The sequence below is a fragment of the Scomber japonicus genome, chromosome 4, assembly GCF_027409825.1.
Source record: "Scomber japonicus isolate fScoJap1 chromosome 4, fScoJap1.pri, whole genome shotgun sequence".
NCBI lineage: Eukaryota > Metazoa > Chordata > Actinopteri > Scombriformes > Scombridae > Scomber > Scomber japonicus.
The window spans coordinates 16825408-16847620 of NC_070581.1; the positions used below are offsets into that span (position 1 = coordinate 16825408).

A 22213-nucleotide genomic window follows, 5' to 3' on the forward strand; every position below is an offset into this window, starting at 1 on the left:
TTAGACATGTAATGTATTTGTTGTTAGATTTGTGTAATTTAGAAGATTAAAATAGCTGTTGGGGATATAGTTCAAAGTAAAGTAAAAGTAAAGTAAAGAGTATATATCTCTGCTTCGTGGGGAGCCCTAAATGACATTTTCTTGGATTTTATTCACTGGTCTGTTGCTTATCTGAATGTATATCAAAAACTATCTTCCCCATAAACCATAAAAGCTTTGCACTACCTACCATTACATTATCAATGTTGTGTGTACACAATAATAGTATAAAGGTGTGTTGGATGTATCAGATATGTTTGATGAAAAACCTTTCGTATTTTGTGGATCGATGTTTAGATAAATCATTCCAAGGCTACAATCCATATATTCTTTCATCTGTGGTGACAAATAAAATCTCAGTTTTTCTCAAAATATCAAAAAATCTTTTTTTGTGAATTTATTTACACATATTTGGTTGTCTCCCTTCTTCTCTGTGGCATATTTTAAAACTGTGTGCGTAGAGGAATATAAATGCAACAAGTGAATGAAAGAAAAAATGAATGGCAGTTATTGCTGTCCCTTTGGTGTCACAGAAATAATCTCAGTTGATTAGCATATGTTTATGTAAATGGTTACTGGGTTTAGTTTGCAGACAAAAGTATGTCTGTGTGGTAATTGTTGACCCAGAGCTGATTATTTGTTATATCAAAATTTAGGTCTGTCCTGTTTTGAACCATCTATTTGAATTCATAAATGTTCTACAGTCATTCTTAAAGAAAACAGACAAGAAAAAAAGATTGGAAACATAAGAATTTTAGGATTTTTTTGACATATAAAAATAATAAATCAATGGCATTTGATTGAGAAGGTATGCCCTGTACCATAAAGGCTGTCCATTGAATGAAAGCATATTGGTGTATAACATAATTGGCATCACTTCCATAATCCATCAGCCAGAGAGGAGACATTGCATAACTAGCATATTATATTTCCTATCCATCCAGTTTCAACAATCATGAAATGTTTTTAAAAAAGAAAACTTTACACTGTACATCACAAAGCTTTTCCTTTAGAACACAAATTCTAATTTCAACATGTCACTAATGTAAATTTCTACTCAACCACTGCCAGGGAAATCACACTGAAAAAGGTTATGCAGAGGAAGCAGAAAGAGAGAATCAGCTTACATGTCTGGTTCAATAAATGCTTTGGCAAATGTCAAAATGCTAACTTATCTCAGTGCCCCGTCCCCCTCTCCATCCCAGCAGCTTTAGATGTCCCCTCATTAGAGCAGAACAAGAGGGCTGCCACATAAACAAAGGGAGGAGGTAGGGTGAATGAAGGAGGGATGGAAGAGAGAGGGGACACCAGGCCAATGTAGAGCTTCAACTTCAAAGTTCATTCTCTCTTATGTAGACTGTATGAAAATAAAGGTGTACGTTTACCACCCTGTACAAACACACTAAAGATTTCAGTCGCCTCACAGTGATCTTCTCTCTTCTCCCAAGTATCAGAGAGGGGCTTGTCCAATGAAACTATTTCACTCCTAAAGAGCCACCCAGCTCAGCGTAGAAAAGAGAAGGCACCAGGTGTTTGCCAACACCAGCAAGAAGCCACCACACCTCATGCACTCTTTCATTTTTAACCTCGAGTTGATGTAACAAAGACTCTTCAGTTGTGTCAAACAACACAATTCATCTAGGAAACACTTGTTCCTCTTGACAGCTTGTCAGGTTTGCTCTCTTTGTTTTTCCATGGCAGACACGCAGAAGTAAAAGCAAACCAACTATCACACACCTGTACATGAATCTGTGATAAGCGCTGCTCTAAAAGCAAAGCTTTGAGGACAAAATCATGTCAGAAATTCATTTAAAATGTAACCCAACACAAATACTGTATAAGTTATCTAAATGTGGTACAAACTTGCAGATTTCCCACTTATCGAGCAATGGGCAGCAAATTTGGAGGCAATGTTATCATTTCAAGTGTTTGTAACTAACTTCATTGAAGACTGAGCTCAGAAAAAAACAGATAGTTTAGTTTTTTGTGTTTATTTAAATATAAATATGCCTCACTAGATGAGGCACAAATTCTAAACTGAATGAATTTGGCTTTAAGACTCGACTGAAAAGGCATGAATTATATTCATTCGATAAAAAAGGGGGATCTAACATGAAATCTGTTGAATTTGTGAATTGAACTTTAACTTTTGCAGTATCAGTGAGGGCAGCATCTTTCCCTAAAATAAGCTTGCATGATAAAAAATCATGATACAGACAGAGGATTGCGGCAATGAAAAGTTAAAAATAAAAATGATCAATGAAAACAAGCACACAAGCATACACATGCACACATACATGCATGCACACTCACTCTGTCTCTCTCTCTCTCTCACACACACACACACATGCACACTTAACTAAAAAAAAAGAAAAAAAAAGAATGTGAGCCAAATAAATACTGGTAAAGTATAATACGTACATGTAATATACCCAAAGTTCATGAAACAAAACAAAACAAAGGGCGAGATCACACTGGATCAAAATGGAAAAGCATGCAGAAGTCCACTGCTCTACTGTAGCTTCACTCCTAGCAGACTACAAAATAGGGAGAAAAACAGAAAGAGAGAAAAAAAAAGAAAGATAGAGAGAGGGGCCCCTGTCCTGAGCAGTTATAGCCACCTGGTCAGTCAGGAGGGACTGACTCCCCACACCACAAGGCACAGGGTGCTTCCTTCAGTGGCAAGTCTTCTTCTAACCCTCCATCTTTGTCCTGCAGTCCAAGGGGGAGGAGGAGAAGGAGGAGGAAGGGGAGGAGGAAAAGGAGGAGGAAGGTTGGGTAGATGGGGAAATTAGGCGAGATGGTCAGGGCTGTGGGTACCCCTTCACTGTAATTCAGCAGGTCAAGTTCTGGATGCAGAACAAGGATGTGTTCGGGATCTGTGTTAGCGTGTGTGGAGGCGGGAAAGAGGTATGTGTGCAGAAACGCTGAGTGGGGCTGAGGATGGACTGGGAACTGAGGGTGCAGAGTGAGGCATGAGGGGTGAGGGATGGGGGTCAGAAAGCCAATCTTCTACTCCAGGCTTATAGGGCCTGTGTCTTGAGCTCGATGGGCTCTCCCCTGGTCTCCTGCTGGCCCTCAGCCTCTGGGGGCCGGGTGCCCTTCAATGTGGCAAGCCTCTCGGAGAGGCCACGCATGCGGGGGAAGAGCATGAAGTCATACAGCAGAGCACCCATGGCACCACCAATCATGGGTCCCACCCAGTACACCTGTCATTGACAAATAAAGCAGAGAGCAGAATATGTTGATGAGTTCATATTGCTGTGGTTTACAAGAGTTCTGAAGCATTTGTTGTGTTCATACATAGATTTACAGATATGATCTTACCCAGTGGTTGACGAAATTCCTGACCAGGACAGCTGGGGCGAAGGACCTTGCAGGGTTCATTCCTGCTCCAGTGTAGTACATCTAAGTCAAAGACAGGGAGAGTCCTGGGTAAGAACTGTTGAACTGATACTACTAAGGATCCTTGTATGAGCCGAGTGAGACATTTCAAATTTCTAGAGCTCCCTGGTTGGTTCTTACCCCAAGAAGATGCCCCATGAGCACGGAGAAACCAATGGCCAGGGCAGCGGATCCTAGGCGTCCATTGCGCCTCTCATCTGTCACAGCAAAGATGCAGACGACAAGCTGGAGGGTGAGGAAGACCTCCATGGTGGTGGCCATGCCCAGGCTGATACCAGGCTGCAGCTGAAAGAAAAAGGTTTAAATCATTGTATTTTAATGTAGATGCAAGCTGATTACTTTTTGTCAGACTTTGTGCTAACATAAATGCCAGAATCCTGCAACATATAATTTATAATAATTATATTGATATAAGACCTTGGAACTTGGATATAGACTATTAAAGCTGCTATTAGTTCCAGTAATTGGAAGGTAATCTTACTGTGTTGAGTGCCAGGTTTCCCCTCATGTTGCCAGGTGTGACCCCGTAGAGCACGGCAGCACCAGCCAGTGCGCCAAGACACTGGGCCATGATGTAGAAGAAAGCACGGAACAGGGACATCTGGGAGCCAATCAGGTAGGCAAAGGTAACAGCTGGGTTGATGTGTCCTCCACTGATATGGCCAATGGACTGGATGAGGGTGGCAGCCGCCAGCCCAAAGCAAAAGGCAACATACAGGACATTATGGGGCGCATTGGACCAGCGGAGGGCTGCCCCCAACCCAAAGAATACAAAGAACATGGTGCCGTAGAACTCGGCGAACACTGCCCGCCAGAAGGACATGGACCGGAACTCCCACATGGTGGCAAAAAGGTCAAAAAGCAACCTCTAAGCAATGGAGGGATGAAAAGTCAACAGAAAAACTAACTAATGACCTAAAAGCAGATGCTGCTTTTCCACAGTAATAACTATGTTTGAGACCCTGTTGTTTGGTAAACAAAAAAACAACAGAGCAAAGGACAAAACCTGCCCTCAAACAGAAACTGCTTCTCTAAAGCTAAATGTAACAACACCTAAACTGCTCAACATGTAACTGTGAATAACCTGCTGCTCTGCCTCTGATTTCTGTCATAGAGAGCTCCTGAGTGGAGCAATACGCCAGTCTCTGTGCATCTATGTGCCAACCCTGCTGGTTGTTAGTAGAAGAACATGGATAGACAAACGTTAAGCATGTCCTGCAGACATTCAGCCTCTTTACCAGAGCAGGGGGAGCTCGGAGGCCTTTTTATAGCACCCCAGGGGCCAAAGCTGCTTTGCTGAGCCCAGGGGAGGGGCCAGTGCACAATACTACAACTCAAAACAAAATCATTTAACCCTTCTCTTGCACTGACCTCTTCGCCTGCTCATTATTGAAATCTCTCTGAAACTGCACTGAAGGGTTGCAAAAGTAAAAGTACTGCATTTAGTCCATTCAAGGTGTGCTTTCGAAACTAAGGCTTACGGTTTAACTTATTTGGTCAGGGCAAGCAGAGAAATAAACAAAAATGTGTTTGGTGTAGCACACTGCTCTTGTTTCAAGCTTGTCATGGGTTCAGCAAGACCTCTTGTTTTAGTGGAAGAAGTGGAGATCTACCATCTCAGTACCACCAACTGCCTGGTTGAAGCACTATTTCAAGGATAGTGATAGAACATCACTGATAGTGAAACTGCACTGACCTTCAAATCTGCAAAAATAGAAAAGCTGTGGATATGTAGTGGGCAGCGTGAAGACAGTGAACGTTTTGCTTGGTTTACATTAATTTTGATATATTTACATGCACAGTATTAATATCATTAAGATGTCCACCTTCCTCTCATTTTCCATGATTTACTTTCCATTGTCTCCTTAGTAATGTGCAATCAACACTTCACATTCAGCTGGGGCTTTGATAACAAAAGCATGAGCAATTTCTCAATTTCTCCACTTGTGTTCCGGATAGGTACAAATTAGGTTTGTGGCAGCAGAACTGATTAGGCAGAGTTTTACATTGTGTGTGCTGGACAGGGTTGGAGGCTCAGGTCGGATAAAGCGGTGGAAAATCCACGGTCGGAGAGGAAGAGGGGAGAGCAGGCCTGGCATTGAGCTTCTGCACTGGAGCATCATGCTGACCAGAGCAGGCAGAGGGACGGCCGCAGCCCTTTGAAAGGATTATGCTGAGCTCACTACTTTTTTCCTTTCATGCATGGAAACAAAACGCTGGCAATAACAGTTTCTGCTGCTTTCTATGATGTTTGTCTAATGGTCACTGTTGCATCTGTGAGTTCACTTTTTCATAGTCCAGAGCAGCCTTTTCATTTTTTTGCCTTGATGATTTAGATACTCCAGAGAGTTGCATTGGAATAGCATCTGAATATATAAATATAACCAGAAGACAAAGAACAAAGGTCACTTTGAAAGTTGCCTGGTTTATTTTTATGTTTTACAAATATTCATATATATCTCACATTAATTTCACAGCAGCCTAAAGTTAACAAGGTGAAAACATGGTGAACATGGTCCTCCACTATCGTATGGAGAACAATGGTCATTGCTGCTGGAGAAAACAAAACTTTTTCTCACAAAGGATAGTGTTGATGTTGTTGTTCCGATCCTGACAGTTTATTAGTTTGCCAGTTTGTGCATCTCTATTGTGACGAGTATTATGTCCTTCTCATGACTCCCTCCATCAGTGGTAAGCCACCTTTTGTGGGTTTAAGCCCACAGTTTAGTTTTACAGGGGAGGGTGTTTAAAAGGTGCTTGCATTGTATTTTCCTGTTCCCTGTCTACAGACTGCTGACACATACATAACACTATGCAGCCCCTAAACATCTCTAGTAGAAATGGCCTACGCTCACCACACAGGGGTAACATTTATTGGATGACACAGGAGAGTTAGGACTTAAATGCACAGTGCTTTCTATGTTAGGCTTCATAGCTGCTGGTCAGCTCAGGAAGTTCCTCTTACTTCCAATGATTCAGTTTCATTATCACGTGATCCATGATGTGTGCATGATAGGGACATTTATGTTTTAATTTCCATTAATAATCTGCAGCCTTTATTAATCACAGAATCAGGGGATGATATATTTGCTAACTACTTCTGTTTGTGGGAAGCATGTATTGAATGTTAGACAAAACATGATCACAAACAACTTACACTAGAAATTTACGTCATGATGGGATTTCAGGGTTCCATTTTCCTTTTTACACTCAGTATCAAAGAACAGGGGAGATGGGAAACCCCAGAAATCCCTGTGTAAGGTTAAGAGGGAAGTGAGAGTGCAGTGCTGAGGCATTAGCACTACACAGTGGTAACAAAGTGGCATTTCATATTTTCATGGCAATTCAAGGGTAGTTTCAGTTGTGTTTCGATACAACATTCACATTCCTATAAGTAAATTGAAAGATTGCTCCTCTTGTGCATAAGGGATTTCTTCCTGAGTGATTCCAAGTTTAGAGAGGGAAACAAAATCCGCAATTATTGTTACAAAGTTCAACCAATCGCTAATATGAGGCTTCAGAAAAGTAAGTCAAATCAAATCTGTGTTTTTCTTTCAAAATCAAAATCTATAAAGCAGACTTCCAATAGTGCTGCTGTAGTAATTCAAAGTGCTTCACATATAAAAAGAACTGTTGCTGCACCTTAGCTCAGGGAGGAAACTAATTCAGACTATAACAAACACTAACTTGTGTCTGACTCAGAATGCAGAAGCCACATAATAGCTTTGGTTAACTTTTGAGTACATTTTTTGCAAAGGATTATTGTTGACTTTGTTCCACAGCTCTCAGATTAATAGTGTTACAAAAGAACAAAATACAGTACATATGTGCATGTCAGTACTGTTTTAATACAGATCTGAGAAAAAAACAAAAGAAAAAGAACCTATCTTTTCAATATTGCTGGATACCGAGATCACACTCCCTAATATAGTATAATCATTTTACAGTTAAACTTTGGTGATTTTTAATCTCTTTTGGAACTTGAAAAGGTGATATTTAAGTTTGATATACAAGGGTCTGAAACAAGTTTATTAGAAATGTAAACCCAAACTCCCACAGCATAGGACAAACACAAGTGTTCAACACGTTGAGAGAAACACACAACCGTCCAAAGCATAGTTCTAGTGTTTCTGAGCAACAAACATGTGTAACCTGTGCTGTTTTTTTTTTTTGTTTTTTTTTTAAGTATTTGGGGAATCTCTTCGCTGGGTACATTAGATTTCTGCCCTCACCTCAGAATGCATATGGAAGAAAATTAAGTATACTTTTTATACCTGCTACAATGTGCAATATCTTATACACAGAGAAACAAACTCACCTTTGCAAAGGTTTGACTATGTGCAAAGATTGTACCACTCTACTACCATAATCTCAACACAAGCTGTAAATTGCACAAGCATATCTGTTTATTTTAAATGCTGAGATGTTTTAAAAAAAACAATAGAGAAATTATTGTTAAATATTTGCAGATGTTGTCATACATTGGAAAACCCATTTCAAGCGGAAACTCTTAAATTAACAAAACAAAATAAGTGCAATTTACAATACAAACATTAAAAAGGGAAAACCTGTCATTAAAAAAAATTTGTTTGGAAAATAGGCATTTTTAGTTCTTTTTCTTCATTAGAAATTACAATGTTCTATACATAACCTGACATTGCAAAAAAAAAAAAACAGAGAGAAGGTGTAAGACATCAGCACATCCCACAGTCATTTAAGTCAATGAACATTAACATTTCATTTTGAACAGAATTGTCCATGCAGAACAGAACAGCAAAGCACAGCACAGCACTGTATGTCGCTATGGATCTCTGTGCATGTCTGTATCCAACAGTCACTCCCTTGAGGGGTTTCGCTTTGGAAACTATTAGGAGAGATGAGGTTTCCTCTCCCAACGTGGCTGCCAACTCCTGTCCAACCTCTCTCTTCAACAAACTTATAACTTGCTTTGTTTACTACTGAGGTGGTGTCCATGTGCATCTACTCAAGGTCGGGCATTTCTAGGAGGGAGGGAGAGTGAGAGAGAATTAACCAAATTGTACATAATAAAACATTCAAGCTAGTTGATAATCAGAAATGAAAAAGGTCAAAACTGCTACTGCTACAGTATTTTTTTTCAAAATCAATTATCATTCAAGGAAAGGAATGAAACACCAATCCAGCCATTCCCATCATAACATAATGACCACTAATCTATGTAGGATGATGATATCTTTTTCAATTAACATTTATAGCTTCCCTACCAAACCCTACAATACCATCTGTTTGTATTCACTTGGCACCACCTAGCATTAAAGCTGTGTTCAGCCCATTGGAATTAGAGACTGCTGGTTACAAATCACGTGAAAGCTCTTTTAGAGTAGTACTTACTATCATCATCGCTGTCTGCAGATTCATGCTGCAAAACAAACAAACAAACAAACAAATGAATGAACAAAAATAACAATCCTTCATTAAAGCGTCACCTAAAAACAAAAAATCTAATAAAACATGAACCATATAAATGAGTACTGCATTAAAAAAAAAACACACACCTCATCTTCTGCACCATCTAAATCAGGTAGATCATCCCCTCCCATGCTATTCATCATCTGGAGAAATTCAAGAGAAATCAATCAAGATGTCAGCATTGTATCAGGACATTCCAAGAAACTGTGCATGCTCAGTATGCTTACCTCTGAGAATTTGTCAAAACTTGACAAGTCCTCATCAGAGTCATCTTCCCAGTCTTTCCAATTATTGAAATCCACACTCAGCCAGTTGCACTAAGGGAAGATAGATTCAAGCTTTTAAGTAAGGCAATACTTAACAGGAAAGCACTTTATTCCAGCTGTTTTTACGTTCAAATTTACTTTGCTGTTTAGTTGGGTGGCAGACTATACCATCGCCATCCCTAGAACTAATCATTTTCATGTTTTTAATCATCCTTATCAGGACTAGGCAGTAAGATGAGAGTTTTACTAATATGCGGCTTGAATGAATGAGAAAAGACCTGACCAAGGTGTATGTTCAGATTAATGGAAATAAATGAGCAGTATCTGGTTTGCAAAGGAAAAAAGCCAATACCAGAACTGAAAAGATCTGTGGATTAACAAATTCTTTTACATAAATGGAGTGTTACCTTTGTCTTTTCTTTGGTGAGTCTTGGCCATGATTTTCCAGCCTCTACTTTTCGTAAACAACACAACACAGACCTGTCTGTGCGTCTGTGTTTGGAATCCTGTGTGGAAAAAAAAGAGGATGCGATGAAGGTTTCAAATATATTAAACAAATGGTGGAACTGGAACCACAGGTGCAGGTGACAAACTTACTTTAGGGTCAATCTCCCCGAAAAGTTCCACTGTATTCTGGTATTTAACATTATCTGTTCCACCGAGACAGCTGTAAGACAAAAAGATGTCGCATTATTCCATCTACAGTCATAAACACTAAATGTTCCAAAGAGCATCTTAAAGCTCATCCAACATTTGAAAAATTACCTTTTAATACACAATGATTGCAACTTACCTGAAATCAAATTTGGATTTGTCAAACTTTACTTGCACATCTTTACTGTCCTCCACACAAAACTCTACAAAAACAGAGTCCCGTCTGTCATACCACTTAGCTGCTGCAGGTTGCCTAATGACAAAGAGAGGGGAGGAATTGTGTGACATTAGGATAATCCAACATAATCCATTCTTCATTCTGGTCATTATTCAAGAACTACCACTGCCCTACTTGTTGGCAATAGTTTGGCCTATCATTTTAACAGCCAGGGCGCAGCACATATGAAGCCACATTTGAATCATGTTAAGGAAAACCTTCACTCATTCATTCCCGTTTAGGATGTGAGCCTCTGCAATATTGATCACCTCTTTACTCTACAGCAATAACTGTTCTCTAAGACAAACATGAGAATAAGCCCTTTAATTAAATCGGTGCACCTGCTAGCATTAAACTGCAGATTTAACACGATTCTCCGAATAAGGATTAAATGATCACACTGTTAGAATGAGTCAGGTAATACAAGGAAGTTGAACGGTCTTTTGAGTGTGAACCACGGTGAGGGGGGAAACAGGATAAACCCAGCTTTTACTACTAGTATCACTGACATGTGAGTGTGAATTGGAGTTACTCACGTTAGCTAAAGTGAAATCTTCCAAGCTAATCATGACACCATGCTTTTTCAGTGCTAACATTGCCTCGGGTTGACATTAGCCTACTAGCTAACGATAGCTGATGCAAGGCGCGTAAACAAAATTAGCAAAGAGTTTATCAGCTTAAGTGACATACAAGTGCCAAGTTAAACTAGATTCAAGGAGAGTTGTCTGTCGGTGGATTTAACGATGTGCTGCGCTTTTGAGTCTTGACATGCGTGTGCAAATGAATGCACCGCTGCGGCTAACTCATGTGCTAAGCTAATGTTAGCTAGTTGAAGCGCAGGACACCAGTCTACCAACAACCTGCGTATTAAACTCAACACTTACATCTTCACAGTTTTAGAGTTCTAACTCCCGCGTCGGCTCGAGATACGGTTAATAACTTAGTATTACGTAGATGTGGTGTGCTTGACAAAAAAATGACCACTGAGACATAAACAGTTAACGTTATGCCTTCCGTGTGTCTCTGCAAACATCTCGCGTGCTTTCCTTTCGTGACGCACCGTGTCACCTCCAAGGCAGCACGAGAGCTCCACCACGAGGAGTATGTAAGTCATACAGCCATACTCTTATCCGTAATTACATTTAGATATCCATATTAGCATTTCTCAAACTGTATTCTCCCAGTCAGAATGGTAATTAAAGACATCCACAATAACATTCCTATTATTGTATTTCAATATATCTACAGTGAGGTTTGGGAAGGTTAAAAAATGTAACACGTAATGTACAGTAACTATTTCAATTACTTCATCAAAGTAATGTAACTTATTACATTTGTTTACTTTTTGATTGCTTTTCCAATTTTCTAACGAATGTTTTCAACTGCTAGGGTAAGTATACCCATTAAGCCCACCAAAATCTAAGCTCAGGCGTTTTTTATGGATACTTACAAAATAAGGGAGATAATTTCTTATAAAGCAAGACTTATCTGTCATTTGAAAATGTATTCAAGTGTTCATGTAGCTTTTAGAATATAAAATAAACATATTTTATGAAAAAAGTCAAAAGTCTGGCATGGGCTTCTACTGTGACACCATTTAAGCCCAGCCGTGCTCTAAATAAGCCCATGTCATGATTTATTTACAAAATATAAACATATTGTTTTCAAAGAATTAAAAACTGCGATATATGTATTCAGTAACATGTTAAATCTTTTTAAAAATGAGGAAAAACCCTCCTCCTTAGCAAAATCTTAAAGGTCTGACTTCAGATGTAATCCCCTTTGCCCCTTTCCCATCAACATTTTTAGAAGTAACTAATTTAATTACACATTTTTCTCAGAAGCTTTAATAGATTAAATCTATATTTATTTAGTAATTAAATCACGTAACACTATTACTAGTTATTCTCCAACACTGTCTACAACTTTGATTATACTGCTCAAAAATACACTTTGTCCCCACATTGCTACCACATGTGGCACAATCTTTCCTACATGCAAACAAACTAAGACTAAACTTTCAACAGTTCTTGCACTGCAAAGGTTTTGGAGCATACTGCCCTACTGGGTACAACACAGGATCAAAGAACACTTTATTAGGCAAGTACTCCAAATCAAAGTGAGCCATAACAGATTTCATCTCACTCTTTTCATTAATTATTTTGTTACGCCTCTTCACTCCATAGTCATCTGCCACGCTTTATCCTTTCATCCACTCTGTGTGTGACTCCATCAAGGACACCTTTTATTAGAGCTGTCTTACTAAGTGGAAAACATGCCACAGGATGCATATTCACCTTGGCACCCAACACCAAGATTTCCAACATGTAGGTTGCTTTTTTCACGTTCACTACTCTCATCACTCCTCCATCACTGCAAAGTTTTGAAGCAAAGGTTGTTTTTTTTAGTCAGTGTCTCGTCATTTTTGAGGTATGAAGCTGATGTTTTTCCTGCCAGTGTTGAGTATATGAGCGTTAGAGTTTGGAAGTGATGAGAGCTCCATTTATTGTCAAGCAAAGTGTATAGCTCAAGGTCTCATTGTCTATTGTCCAGTGAAGAAAAAATGACTATAAAGGAAGCATGAATAGATTACTTGTGTGTGTGATCCTCCATTACACAGTAGAAGTAGAAGAACATAGACACACTTGTTCCTTAGTTCCTTGAGTGAGTTGCAGGAGGTCATCAATCAAAAAAAGAAATGAGCATGAAGTCAATGTATGTCCCTTTACAGTTTTGCTTCTAAAACAGCATATTAACAGATTACTCTTTAACCAATGCTATCAGCCACATCAAATGAGGCATATCTTTATCAGTTTAGGACCCTATAGGAATGGAAGCTGTCAGATTCACCTGCTGCCATGTTGTTTAACTTCTAGTGGTTTTCTTTGTGAAGCACTCAATCAACAAAGAATGACAGATGACTTTAAAGGCATAGGGGTAGTCTCTAGCTGATGTCACTTTGGAAGCAGCTCCAAGCAGTTGGATTGGAAGTGAATAGAAAGACTGTGAGGCTGTGAGGCAGTATCACTAGTGTATAGCTTGGCAGCTGCCCATAGGTAATGGAATAATAGCCTATAGGCAGGGAAGGAGAGAGGAGAATCATGAGTTGACTGGGAAATGTTCACTGTGAATTGAGCCACAGATGACACAGATGATAGTTTAGATAATAATAATGGCAAGCAGCTTCTGAACGTGTGGGAGATAACTGGTGATGTCAGAGATGAGGGGATAAAAATATCTGGAAGTGCTAGTGCAGAGTAGGGTTGAGTAGATGTGAATAGGTGGCTTTTGACAAATAATCTGCCTTTCCAACTTTGACCATCTTGTGCCACTAATTAGCCTTTCTAAGACCAGAAGGAGGGCCAAAAGAGTGACAGGCCTGCTAGGGGATAGTGGAAGGCAAGGGAGCACACTTTGAAAATAAGGGGTTGGAATTAGATGACAGACTGGCGTTTTTGTTGGCCAAAAAAAAAGGCATTGGTTTTAGTGCACAGCTCAGTTCTAATTTTAGCTATTTTTTAGGAGGAGGGAATATCCATCCAGCTATTGATATCTTTCAATAAAGCCAAAAATAACAGCAACAATCATAAAACTTTGAGTCTACTTTGAGTAGATGTATAGAATTGACCTAAAAAGATTCCACCTGGTGCGCTGATTTCCATTGGTAGTCCCCCCTGCCAGATGTTACCGGCACAATTCCTAAAATGAACTACAATCCACATAATATATACGATGCAATTACAATAAATATTCACAACAGTCATAGCGTCACAGTATAAGTCGTCACAAAAGATAGATTTTCAATGAATCAGTCATAACTACAGGGGGAAAAAGACGTCAGTGAAATCTGAATTATCTCCAGGATCTTTTCTGCCAGTGAGAATTAACAATAGCTCGCTGTGCTGTTTTTGGGGGGTTTTTTTACTACCAGACTCTTTGGCAGATATGTAATTTGGATGCATTATTGTGATATTAAAACCTAATTTCCTTCTTCAGTGTGGTCAAGTTGACAGAAGTTTGCCTGCTGGCCTGATTGTAATGATGCCAGTTTTTCAAGCAAACTGTGGAAACTGTGGTTGTAGTTTGGAAACATTTTATGTTGCCTCGGCTGTGGATGCTGACAGTGTTGATAAAGATGATTCCTAAAACCTTTTACTGCCTGTAACACATATTTGTACACTGAACATAGCCTAAGATCATCTTATCTCATGCACATGCTTATAATGGCTGTAAGTTTTGTTAAATGTAATCTAAAAAGTACTGTAATATGTTCACTTCAGGAACAGGAAAGTATCAGAAACTACATTACTAACCCATTTTTAAATAATTCTTCAGTGTTTCTATTTACTAATGTCTCTACTCTTTGGATTTATTGGATTTGAGTTTGTTGTAAATTTTGCATCTTTTAGTAAAAGATTGAAAGAAACAGCTCAAATGCTCTTTACACGGAAAATCCATGTTTACAAAGCTGCAGTTTAATTTATGAAATATTTCCTTTAAATAGCACTGAGATCAGACTGTGATTATGTCAGCCAGACAGAAAATTCCGGAGTTGCTCCATATCGTCGAATTATGACACTGTGACTGTAGCCATGGGAGCTTTACTGACATATGTCTACATTTTCCGATTCACAGTTGAATGTCTTCATTCATGTAAAACCCATTTGACGCAAAGCCTAAAATCAGTGAGCCCACAGAGTCAATCACTAATTTGGTTTCCATGGGCTGATTCCAAAGTGCCCTATAACAATAATACATTGTATTGAAGAGCTCCTCTAGTTAATCCCCTGTCCTGCAGAACGTGGACAGGTGAAGTGCTGGAGGTCCATTGTCATGATTGCCAGGCCAATGCAATGAAAAAAGAAAAATATAATAACCCCTAAATCAACTCTGATATCAATGAATTGCAACCTCCTGTGTTGATATATGTTATGCTCCCACTGAAGTGTGCAAGGTCAACAAATTGAAACAGGACCCTACCTTCGCTATGCATTTAGGTAGAAAAATGTTGTGACTTGCACAACATAAATGAAACATTGTGTTGTTCTGCTGCTTTCAGCGTGGTAACATATTATGACTGTCTATCTGGCTGTCTTACTCATCAAGACATACACTTTATATTAAGTATAAAGATGTTAAAGGATGAAATTTAGATAAAGAGGCAAGTAGTTGGATTTGGAAAAGCTAAATAAATATCAAATTGAATTAAACTGAAATAAAGAAACTGTACAATGACAGTATGAAATTTTTTTTGGGAAGTGATTTGAAATATATTGCGTGATGTTTCAAGCCTAAGTACTTCAAGCAGAGTGATCCAAAGTCTGTGGGCCCTGACAGCCAGGTCCAACTGTCACATCAGCAAATCCTAAATCTAACCAAAAAACAAAATAGAAAAGGAAGCAGATTACTGTATCAGCATGCTTTCACCTCTCTGAGCCTCTGTGATATATAATTACATTTCCACAAATTCTTGCTTCAGTTTTAGACGGAGGTAATGTCCTCTGGTCCTCTGTCATGTGGAGGTCTCTTAGAGTCAGCAGCTATTTCATGTCTGAGGTTAATGATCCTACATTAACTGAAAAGCAGGAGGAGGAAGACTGTGGCTGGAATGGATAACAGGCATTGTTCACTATTATCTAATATTTTATGGACAAAACAATAAACTGGTCAGTTGAGAAATCAGTAGCTACAAATGAAAATAATTTTTAGCTGCAGTCTTATAATAGTAGCCTACAATGAGCAATAGCACAAGATAGGTGGAGCGATAAACATAGACATGAGGGAGGTATACTTGAGATAAATAGGACATATATAATATTTATTATGATTATATAATTTCAGCTCTACCCTGTAATCTCTCAAGCCAACAATTTTTAATAGTGTGCTACTGAATTTACAAAAGCTGTGTGCGCACACAAAAAGCTGCAATTATTATTATTATATAAAACCCAAACAATGTATTCTGTCAAAATGTATCAACACTTTATTCTTTCTGTCAATAATGAAGTGCATCCTGACAGACAGCTTCATTTGTATCATAATTGAATGAGTGGGTATTTCCTCAGAGTGGTGTAGGCTGAACCCACTGTGTGGAGGTCCTCTGCCTGTGATAAGCGTTGCATTTTTTTAATCATAAATTTGCTGCTCTGCACGACAGGAGTATGATTCACAGCAAGAAAGCAAAAATCACCATTTGTCGGCCAATCGTGTCAAGCTCAGTGACGAACTTCCTGGTCACATTTTTCTCGTAGCTCCCAATGTGGTCTGTCCCTCTTATCATAGATGGAGTTTGGACCCGTGGAGCTAACAGGGAGGAGGACTCGGCTTGAGAGCGGCGAGACGGACTGAAAATGAGCATAAGAAGCACATTATCAGCCCGGGAAAAGCTGTCACACAGCTAGCACGGTGGAAGCCAGATAAGAAGAGTGACTACAAGTGTTATTTACTCTGTGTTAACGCCTACAGTCCAAGGACGTACGAGGAACACAGGCGAGACTGGGGCGACCGAGGTGCGGGGTTTTGGATGGCATTTGCAAGGGCCGGGGAAGGGCTGTCGAAAACCTGAAGTGATAGGAGCCGGGGTAACGTTTTGGATATCATGTCTTGACTACTAAGGGCGAATTATCCCCGGATAAAGTGCACCAGCACGCCAGAAATAAAGGCCTCCTCCGATGGGGCGCTGTGCTCTTTAATCCAGCTAGAAACCTCGACAAGCAAGCGACGAGCTACGGCAAAGGGTGAGGTACCCATGTAATCCGGAGGAGGGTAAATTAAAAAAACACTTTTGTATGTTGACGACAAATATTAAGATGATGTTGAGAAATCGCTGAATTTCCTCTAGCAGCTGCTGCTGCGGAGAATGGCTCAACGCCGAGCAGCTGTCATAAAAGCTTCAGTTGTTCTTCCTCTCTTTCTCTGTTCAACAGGACGCTTCATTTGCAATTGAAAGGATTTATGGGATCACAAGGTAACATTTCAACCTAAACAAGTGTCACTCTTGTGTTTGCTGTTGTGTAGCTGTTAGTGGGCTCTCGTGTCATGCCGTCCGCGTATGACGGGGGTGTAGTTTCCTTTGTTTACAAATCTCTGATCAGCTGAGGCTGCCTGTTGTAGGTTTCTCTTTGACATGCTGCAGCCACTACAAGTAGTCCGTGTAGAGATGTCACATTTACTTGTCTTGACCAGATAAAGGCAGACAGAAAAAAAACAAGAATTGAAATATATGTGTTGTTGTTAGACTGTCTAGTATAGAAAGTTAATCCATCACAGCCAGCAGGTTTGTTTTAAAGCAAAATATAGCATCATTGGAGGGGAATTCCTCAACAAGTGCAAATAGTGTTTGTTTTGATGTTTTTTGTTGACACTCTGGATTGTGCTGATGATTTTTTTGTACCTCTCTGTGCAGTTTCCTCTGATGAGATGAGTGTGCGTGCTGGCCAGGGCAGTGATGAGGTGCTGGTTTCACAGGCGGTGTGGGATTACCTGGCTGCAGCTGGGAGGCCCTGGCTCATTGACTTCCAGCACAAGCAGGGGATGAGTGCTGGTATCATTAGACGAGGGGAGAGGGGGGGCTGCTGCGCTGTGAGGTTGCAGCCGGTGGAAGGCTCCAAGAACGCAGGAGCTGGTGTAATGGATGGACCCATCTCCAGCGCGACACGAAAAGCCTTCATTGACTTATGCCGCTGTGCCCGCAAAGAAATGAGCAAACAGGAGGGGGGACCTAAGAGGAAAAGGGCTCTGCTGCCCTGTGTCGGAGTCCTGGAGCCGAATGGAGAGGGGAACCTGCTTCAGCCGCCACCTCCCCAGCCACGGCGCTCCCAGAGACAACAGCAGAGATTCAGGAAGCCTGCTGATGAGGAGGCCTGTGCCGTGCTCCACGAGGCAGCTCAGAGGAAGGACATGGACTCCAGCATGGCTTCCCACAGCGAGGCAGAGGACAACAATACTTGTTCAATCTGCATGGGGGACATAGTGGAGAAGACCACCCTTGAGAGGTGTGGCCACTCGTTTTGTCGCTCTTGCCTGGATCAAGCCTTTAAGGTGAAGAAAGCGTGTCCTGTGTGTCGGTTAGTGTACGGCCAGTTGATTGGGAACCAGCCTGCCAATGGCACTATGATCGTAGAGAGAGATCCTGATCTGGAGCTTCCTGGGCATGAAGGCTATGGATGTATCTGCATCATCTACAGCTTCCCTCCTGGCTTACAGGCAGTGAGTAGACAGAGACTGCGAGTGAGACAGTGTCACTGGAATAACTCGCAATTTTGATAATCATCTGTGGGTGTAATGAATTCATCTCACAGTTGTTGTTGTTCACCTTTTGTTTTACATTGAACAGCAAATATCCAGTTTCATAAGGAAATACACAATTAAAAGTACATTCTTCAACCCAAATATAAACAAAAGCATTACAACCACCAAAGTGTAAAACACAGGATATAAATCTGCTGTCATTCTCAAATTAATTGGCAGGTCATTTAAAGCAGGAAAGAAACACTAAACAACAACTAAATAGTTTTTTAAAGACTTGTTTGTATCAGTAATATTTGTAACATAGCAGTGAAACAGGCTTCTGTGTTCAGTTATGGCCAGTATTTCATCACTGCAAAAACTCCTCATTTATTTGGTTGACTCTAGCATTTCCACATTTCTAACTTAAAGGTTAAGGAGTGGAGCAAGCAAAATGTTATACCAATGCTGTTTCAATGAGACTTTACCCTTTTAAGGGGTTTCCCAGTGATTTAGCATTTGACCGCCTTTACTTTTTGTCTATTTTTATGGGTTGTGTAGTTTCCAAGCCTAAACTAAGATAAACTCTGATGACATCAGTGGAGTTTTTGCTTCAGGGACTTGGGAAATCTCCTCCCACAGTGGGCATTATACAATAATCCCTACAAGCTGAGTCACACTTCACCAGACAAGTTAACTGACCTTTATGGGTCAAATCAGTGAAGTTTCCCAGGAAAAAGACAGCTTTCAGGGATGCATGCTCACTGCATTTCATAAGTCCCATACATGTTCTTGATCAGACAGTGGGGATCATTGTAGTATTAAGTGTTTTTTTGACCCCAGTAAACAGATATAATTGTTTTAAAGCCATTCATGCCATTTTGTACTGATCCTTTTTAACTCCTTTGATGCCAACAGCCAGAACACCCAAACCCAGGTGTTCGCTACCCAGGAACCGACCGTGTGGCCTACCTCCCTGACAGCCCTGAGGGGAACCGTGTGCTGGGCCTGCTGCGCCGGGCCTTTGAACAGCGCCTTATCTTCACCGTCGGTACCTCCATGACTACAGGCATGCAAAATGTCATTACTTGGAATGACATTCACCACAAGACCTCAATATGGGGCGGGCCCCGCTGGTATGTATGCTTTTAACTTTAACTGAATTTCACTATGATTGGATCTGGTAATAGTCTCAAAAAACGTCCCTGAGAGGTGTGGTGCACTGAGAACAGGGCTCAGTGAAGACTGACAGATGTAATTCAAGTTACTGACAAGGAAATACTATCAGTTGATGTCCTTGGCTAGATGGCACTGTTACCATCTGAGCTCATACAGACACAGTGATGACTTTTTTATTTGTCCTGACAGTTTTGGCTACCCAGACCCCACTTACCTGGTGCGAGTGACAGAGGAGCTCAGAGAGAAAGGCATCACAGTGGACTGACAGCATGAAAATGACAGACTCTTCCAGGACTTTCCGAGTGTCCTTGTGGTGGACATGACTCAGCTCCGGGTTGGTCTCTGAGACTGCCCGTCCCCTAAAGGTTGGCTGAAGACAAGGCCCTCAGCAGACAGGCGTCTGATGCTGCAGCAGAGCCCACATCACTCCTCCAATTGTTCCTCTGTTTGTTCATTTTTCCTCCAGAGTTCAGCTTAACCTAGTGCTACATGTGGAAGAAAATACTTTGAGTGCAGTGCATTCTTGTATTACACAATCCTCTACCTGTCACTGTTGGCAATAGGACCGATATCTGATGCACTTCAAGAGTATTATGTTTTGTTGGAATTACAGGTACTTATATATTATTTAGAAAATCTAAGTTTAATGTTATTAAGACAGTTATATTAATGTTGATTTCTACTCTGGGGATCACTTTATTTCTTATAAGCACACATGCTTGGTTTTATCTCCCCAGAAATGTTTGTTGAGCAAGTCTCTAATTTGATTGTTACTAATTACCTGTTATAAGGATAAGATTTGGATTATATGGCAGAATAGCATTGCCTCAATAGAAAGAATTCATTCTGAAGTTATTGCAATCTAAAGCACTCACAGGCACTTTGGTGAGGGAATCTGTTTTTCAGTGAAGTACAAGTAATGCTTTTTTCTTCCTATATATCGGAAAAGTGCTCGGGGCAAACAGGTTCGTGCAGCCATCAACTGTTAGTTTGGTGGCCACAAGTTGATGTCAAATGTTTGGATCTCCTTATTTGTGTGTGTGTGTGTGTGTGTGATCTTCATTTTTCCCTTCGTTTTTTCTTAAATTAAGGAGAATGTTAAACGATGTCTCATTGCAGCACCTTTTCTCACACACCGTAGGACCTCCCCCCTGGGTTTTTTTTGCCATCGGTCACTCCTGTTATTTCAAGATGTCTCCCAGGTGTTGAGCCCATTACCTCAGTTGTTAGTAATGTGCTCATCTAATTACCAGATTTATGACGATGTCAAATATAAAGGGCATATAGACCACTTAAACCAAATCAAAGGCACAAAAGCTCTTTAAATCTATGCCTCTGTCCCTGTCAAACTGGGAGATTTGCCTGCTAATCTTCTCATTAAAAAGGGTGACTGTTGTAGATTTGTTTATCTAAATAGATCATCTGTGATACACAATGAAAAAATTACAAAAGAAAATGTTGGCGATCAATTGATATGATTTGGGATGGGTGGGATATGGATCTCATTTTGTTGTGCCTTTCTGATATTCACTTTTGATTAAAAAAATCGAGCATGATGTTACTAATGAATGGTAAGCAGTTTGGGCGTATTTCAGTATCCTTTGGTAGGTAAATAGCATTATGTTTGTGGCTATATTATCTGGCTTTAAGTACAAATATTACATAGTTCATGGAAATATGTATACTAATGTGTATTATTCTCCTTCATAAACATTATTGCAGTCCAAATGCTGAAGAAACCCCTCAGAACTGATAAAGCTGTATGTGTGAAAGTGCTTTGCTAAGTGCAGTAACCTGCTTGGCTAGTGGTACATTTGTCATTAATTTGACTGGTCAGATCCATACATCAAATACCCTTTAATTATTTTTTCATTACCTTTGTATTTTAGTTTAAGGGACCAACTGAAATATTTTTGGGACACAGGATTGTAGTTTACTCAAGCTACTGTGCAAACATTTCTATGCATTACACGACCGAGAAAGAGCCGTGAGAACGGAGAGATTACACATATTACAAACTGATTGTTAAGGAAAAGACAGAGTTTTGCTTTTCTAATTGTGTTGATTCGTACTTTGTTGATATTCAGAATAATGTGCTTTACATTTTAATACTTGAATAAAAAGTTATGTTTGGGTTTGTGTTGGATATTCAATGTCAGCCACAAATAAACCAGGTATGTCATAAGCTAGTGAAAATAACTTGTGTCCATTTGGAAAGTCAGAATGAGCTGAAGTGCTCCTAATTAAGACTGGACCTGATTTACTTTCCTGAAGTAAAAGATTCTTGCAAAATATCAAACTCTGCTAATCCACTTTGGACAGTGGACATCATGACTGCAGAGTGAACAGACCTTAATACCTCATTTTTTACAATAACTTCCTTTTTCAAGTGCATAAAAATATGTGCTATATAGTATATGACTAAGATTTTGAAACGTAATTATTAGTATTACAGTTTTTCTGAACTATTAAGACATACTACTCCCCTTCTACTACTACAGACAAGCCAAGAGAACATGCGAGTGTGAATCACAAAAGACAACGGTCACCTCTGTCAAGTAACGTTAGTGTTTCTGTTGAGAACAAAACCCATGAAACCCAGATGAAAGTTTTAGGCTTGATATGAACCTTTGCTACAATGACTGCTTTCAATTACTATGTGTAATTTGTAAGGCATCAAATCAGCAGAGAACAGAAAAAACAAAATGAATGTTCTTCTCAGTACACAGTATGATATTGTAGCAGACACAGCATCAGTATGGCTCAGAACATCATCTGG

At 39.9% G+C, this 22213-nt stretch overlaps 3 protein-coding genes across 4 annotated transcripts; 1 reads left to right on the forward strand and 2 right to left on the reverse strand.

Annotated features, from left to right (window-relative positions):
• Nucleotides 1–3062: 3062 nt before the first annotated feature.
• On the reverse strand, nucleotides 3063–4285 carry mipa (major intrinsic protein of lens fiber a). Its single transcript, XM_053317125.1, has 4 exons — nucleotides 3926–4285; nucleotides 3565–3729; nucleotides 3367–3447; nucleotides 3063–3248 (listed from the first exon to the last, which is right to left on the reverse strand). Exons 1-4 carry the CDS (start codon nucleotides 4283–4285, stop codon nucleotides 3063–3065), a joined length of 792 nt encoding a protein of 263 aa, XP_053173100.1.
• Nucleotides 4286–7272: 2987 nt separating this feature from the next.
• On the reverse strand, nucleotides 7273–11035 carry ptges3a (prostaglandin E synthase 3a (cytosolic)). Its single transcript, XM_053317155.1, has 8 exons — nucleotides 10914–11035; nucleotides 9952–10065; nucleotides 9756–9825; nucleotides 9566–9664; nucleotides 9120–9209; nucleotides 8979–9035; nucleotides 8815–8842; nucleotides 7273–8444 (listed from the first exon to the last, which is right to left on the reverse strand). Coding segments are annotated over exons 1-8 (480 nt in total). The 5' UTR covers nucleotides 10916–11035; the 3' UTR covers nucleotides 7273–8424.
• Nucleotides 11036–16318: 5283 nt separating this feature from the next.
• Nucleotides 16319–21563, forward strand: dtx3 (deltex E3 ubiquitin ligase 3). 2 transcript variants are annotated; one of them, XM_053317912.1, is made up of 5 exons: nucleotides 16319–16794; nucleotides 16956–16996; nucleotides 17435–18237; nucleotides 19174–19391; nucleotides 19624–21563. In XM_053317912.1, exons 2-5 carry the CDS (start codon nucleotides 16984–16986, stop codon nucleotides 19697–19699), a joined length of 1110 nt encoding a protein of 369 aa, XP_053173887.1. In that variant the 5' UTR covers nucleotides 16319–16794; nucleotides 16956–16983; the 3' UTR covers nucleotides 19700–21563. The 2 variants fall into 2 exon arrangements, with proteins under 2 accessions (XP_053173887.1, XP_053173888.1); XM_053317913.1 differs by having other exon boundaries at nucleotides 16319–16766.
• The last annotated feature ends 650 nt before the right edge of the window (nucleotides 21564–22213 follow it).

What these genes read in the sequence shown, in the direction of transcription:
- dtx3 (XM_053317912.1), top strand. An exon ending in TCCCTCCTGGCTTACAGGCA is followed by an intron (nt 18,238 to 19,173) that starts GTGAGTAGACAG and finishes TGATGCCAACAG; the next exon opens with CCAGAACACCCAAACCCAGG. An exon ending in ATATGGGGCGGGCCCCGCTG is followed by an intron (nt 19,392 to 19,623) that starts GTATGTATGCTT and finishes TTGTCCTGACAG; the next exon opens with TTTTGGCTACCCAGACCCCA.
- mipa (XM_053317125.1), bottom strand. Translation starts at nt 4,285, where the DNA reads ATGTGGGAGTTCCGGTCCATGTCCTTCTGGCGGGCAGTGTTCGCCGAG. An exon ending in GAAACCTGGCACTCAACACA is followed by an intron (nt 3,730 to 3,925) that starts GTAAGATTACCT and finishes TTTTTCTTTCAG; the next exon opens with CTGCAGCCTGGTATCAGCCT. An exon ending in GGAATTTCGTCAACCACTGG is followed by an intron (nt 3,249 to 3,366) that starts GTAAGATCATAT and finishes TGTCAATGACAG; the next exon opens with GTGTACTGGGTGGGACCCAT.
- ptges3a (XM_053317155.1), bottom strand. An exon ending in TCGGGGAGATTGACCCTAAA is followed by an intron (nt 9,665 to 9,755) that starts GTAAGTTTGTCA and finishes TTTTCCACACAG; the next exon opens with GATTCCAAACACAGACGCAC. An exon ending in GTTTTGACAAATTCTCAGAG is followed by an intron (nt 9,036 to 9,119) that starts GTAAGCATACTG and finishes GAATTTCTCCAG; the next exon opens with ATGATGAATAGCATGGGAGG.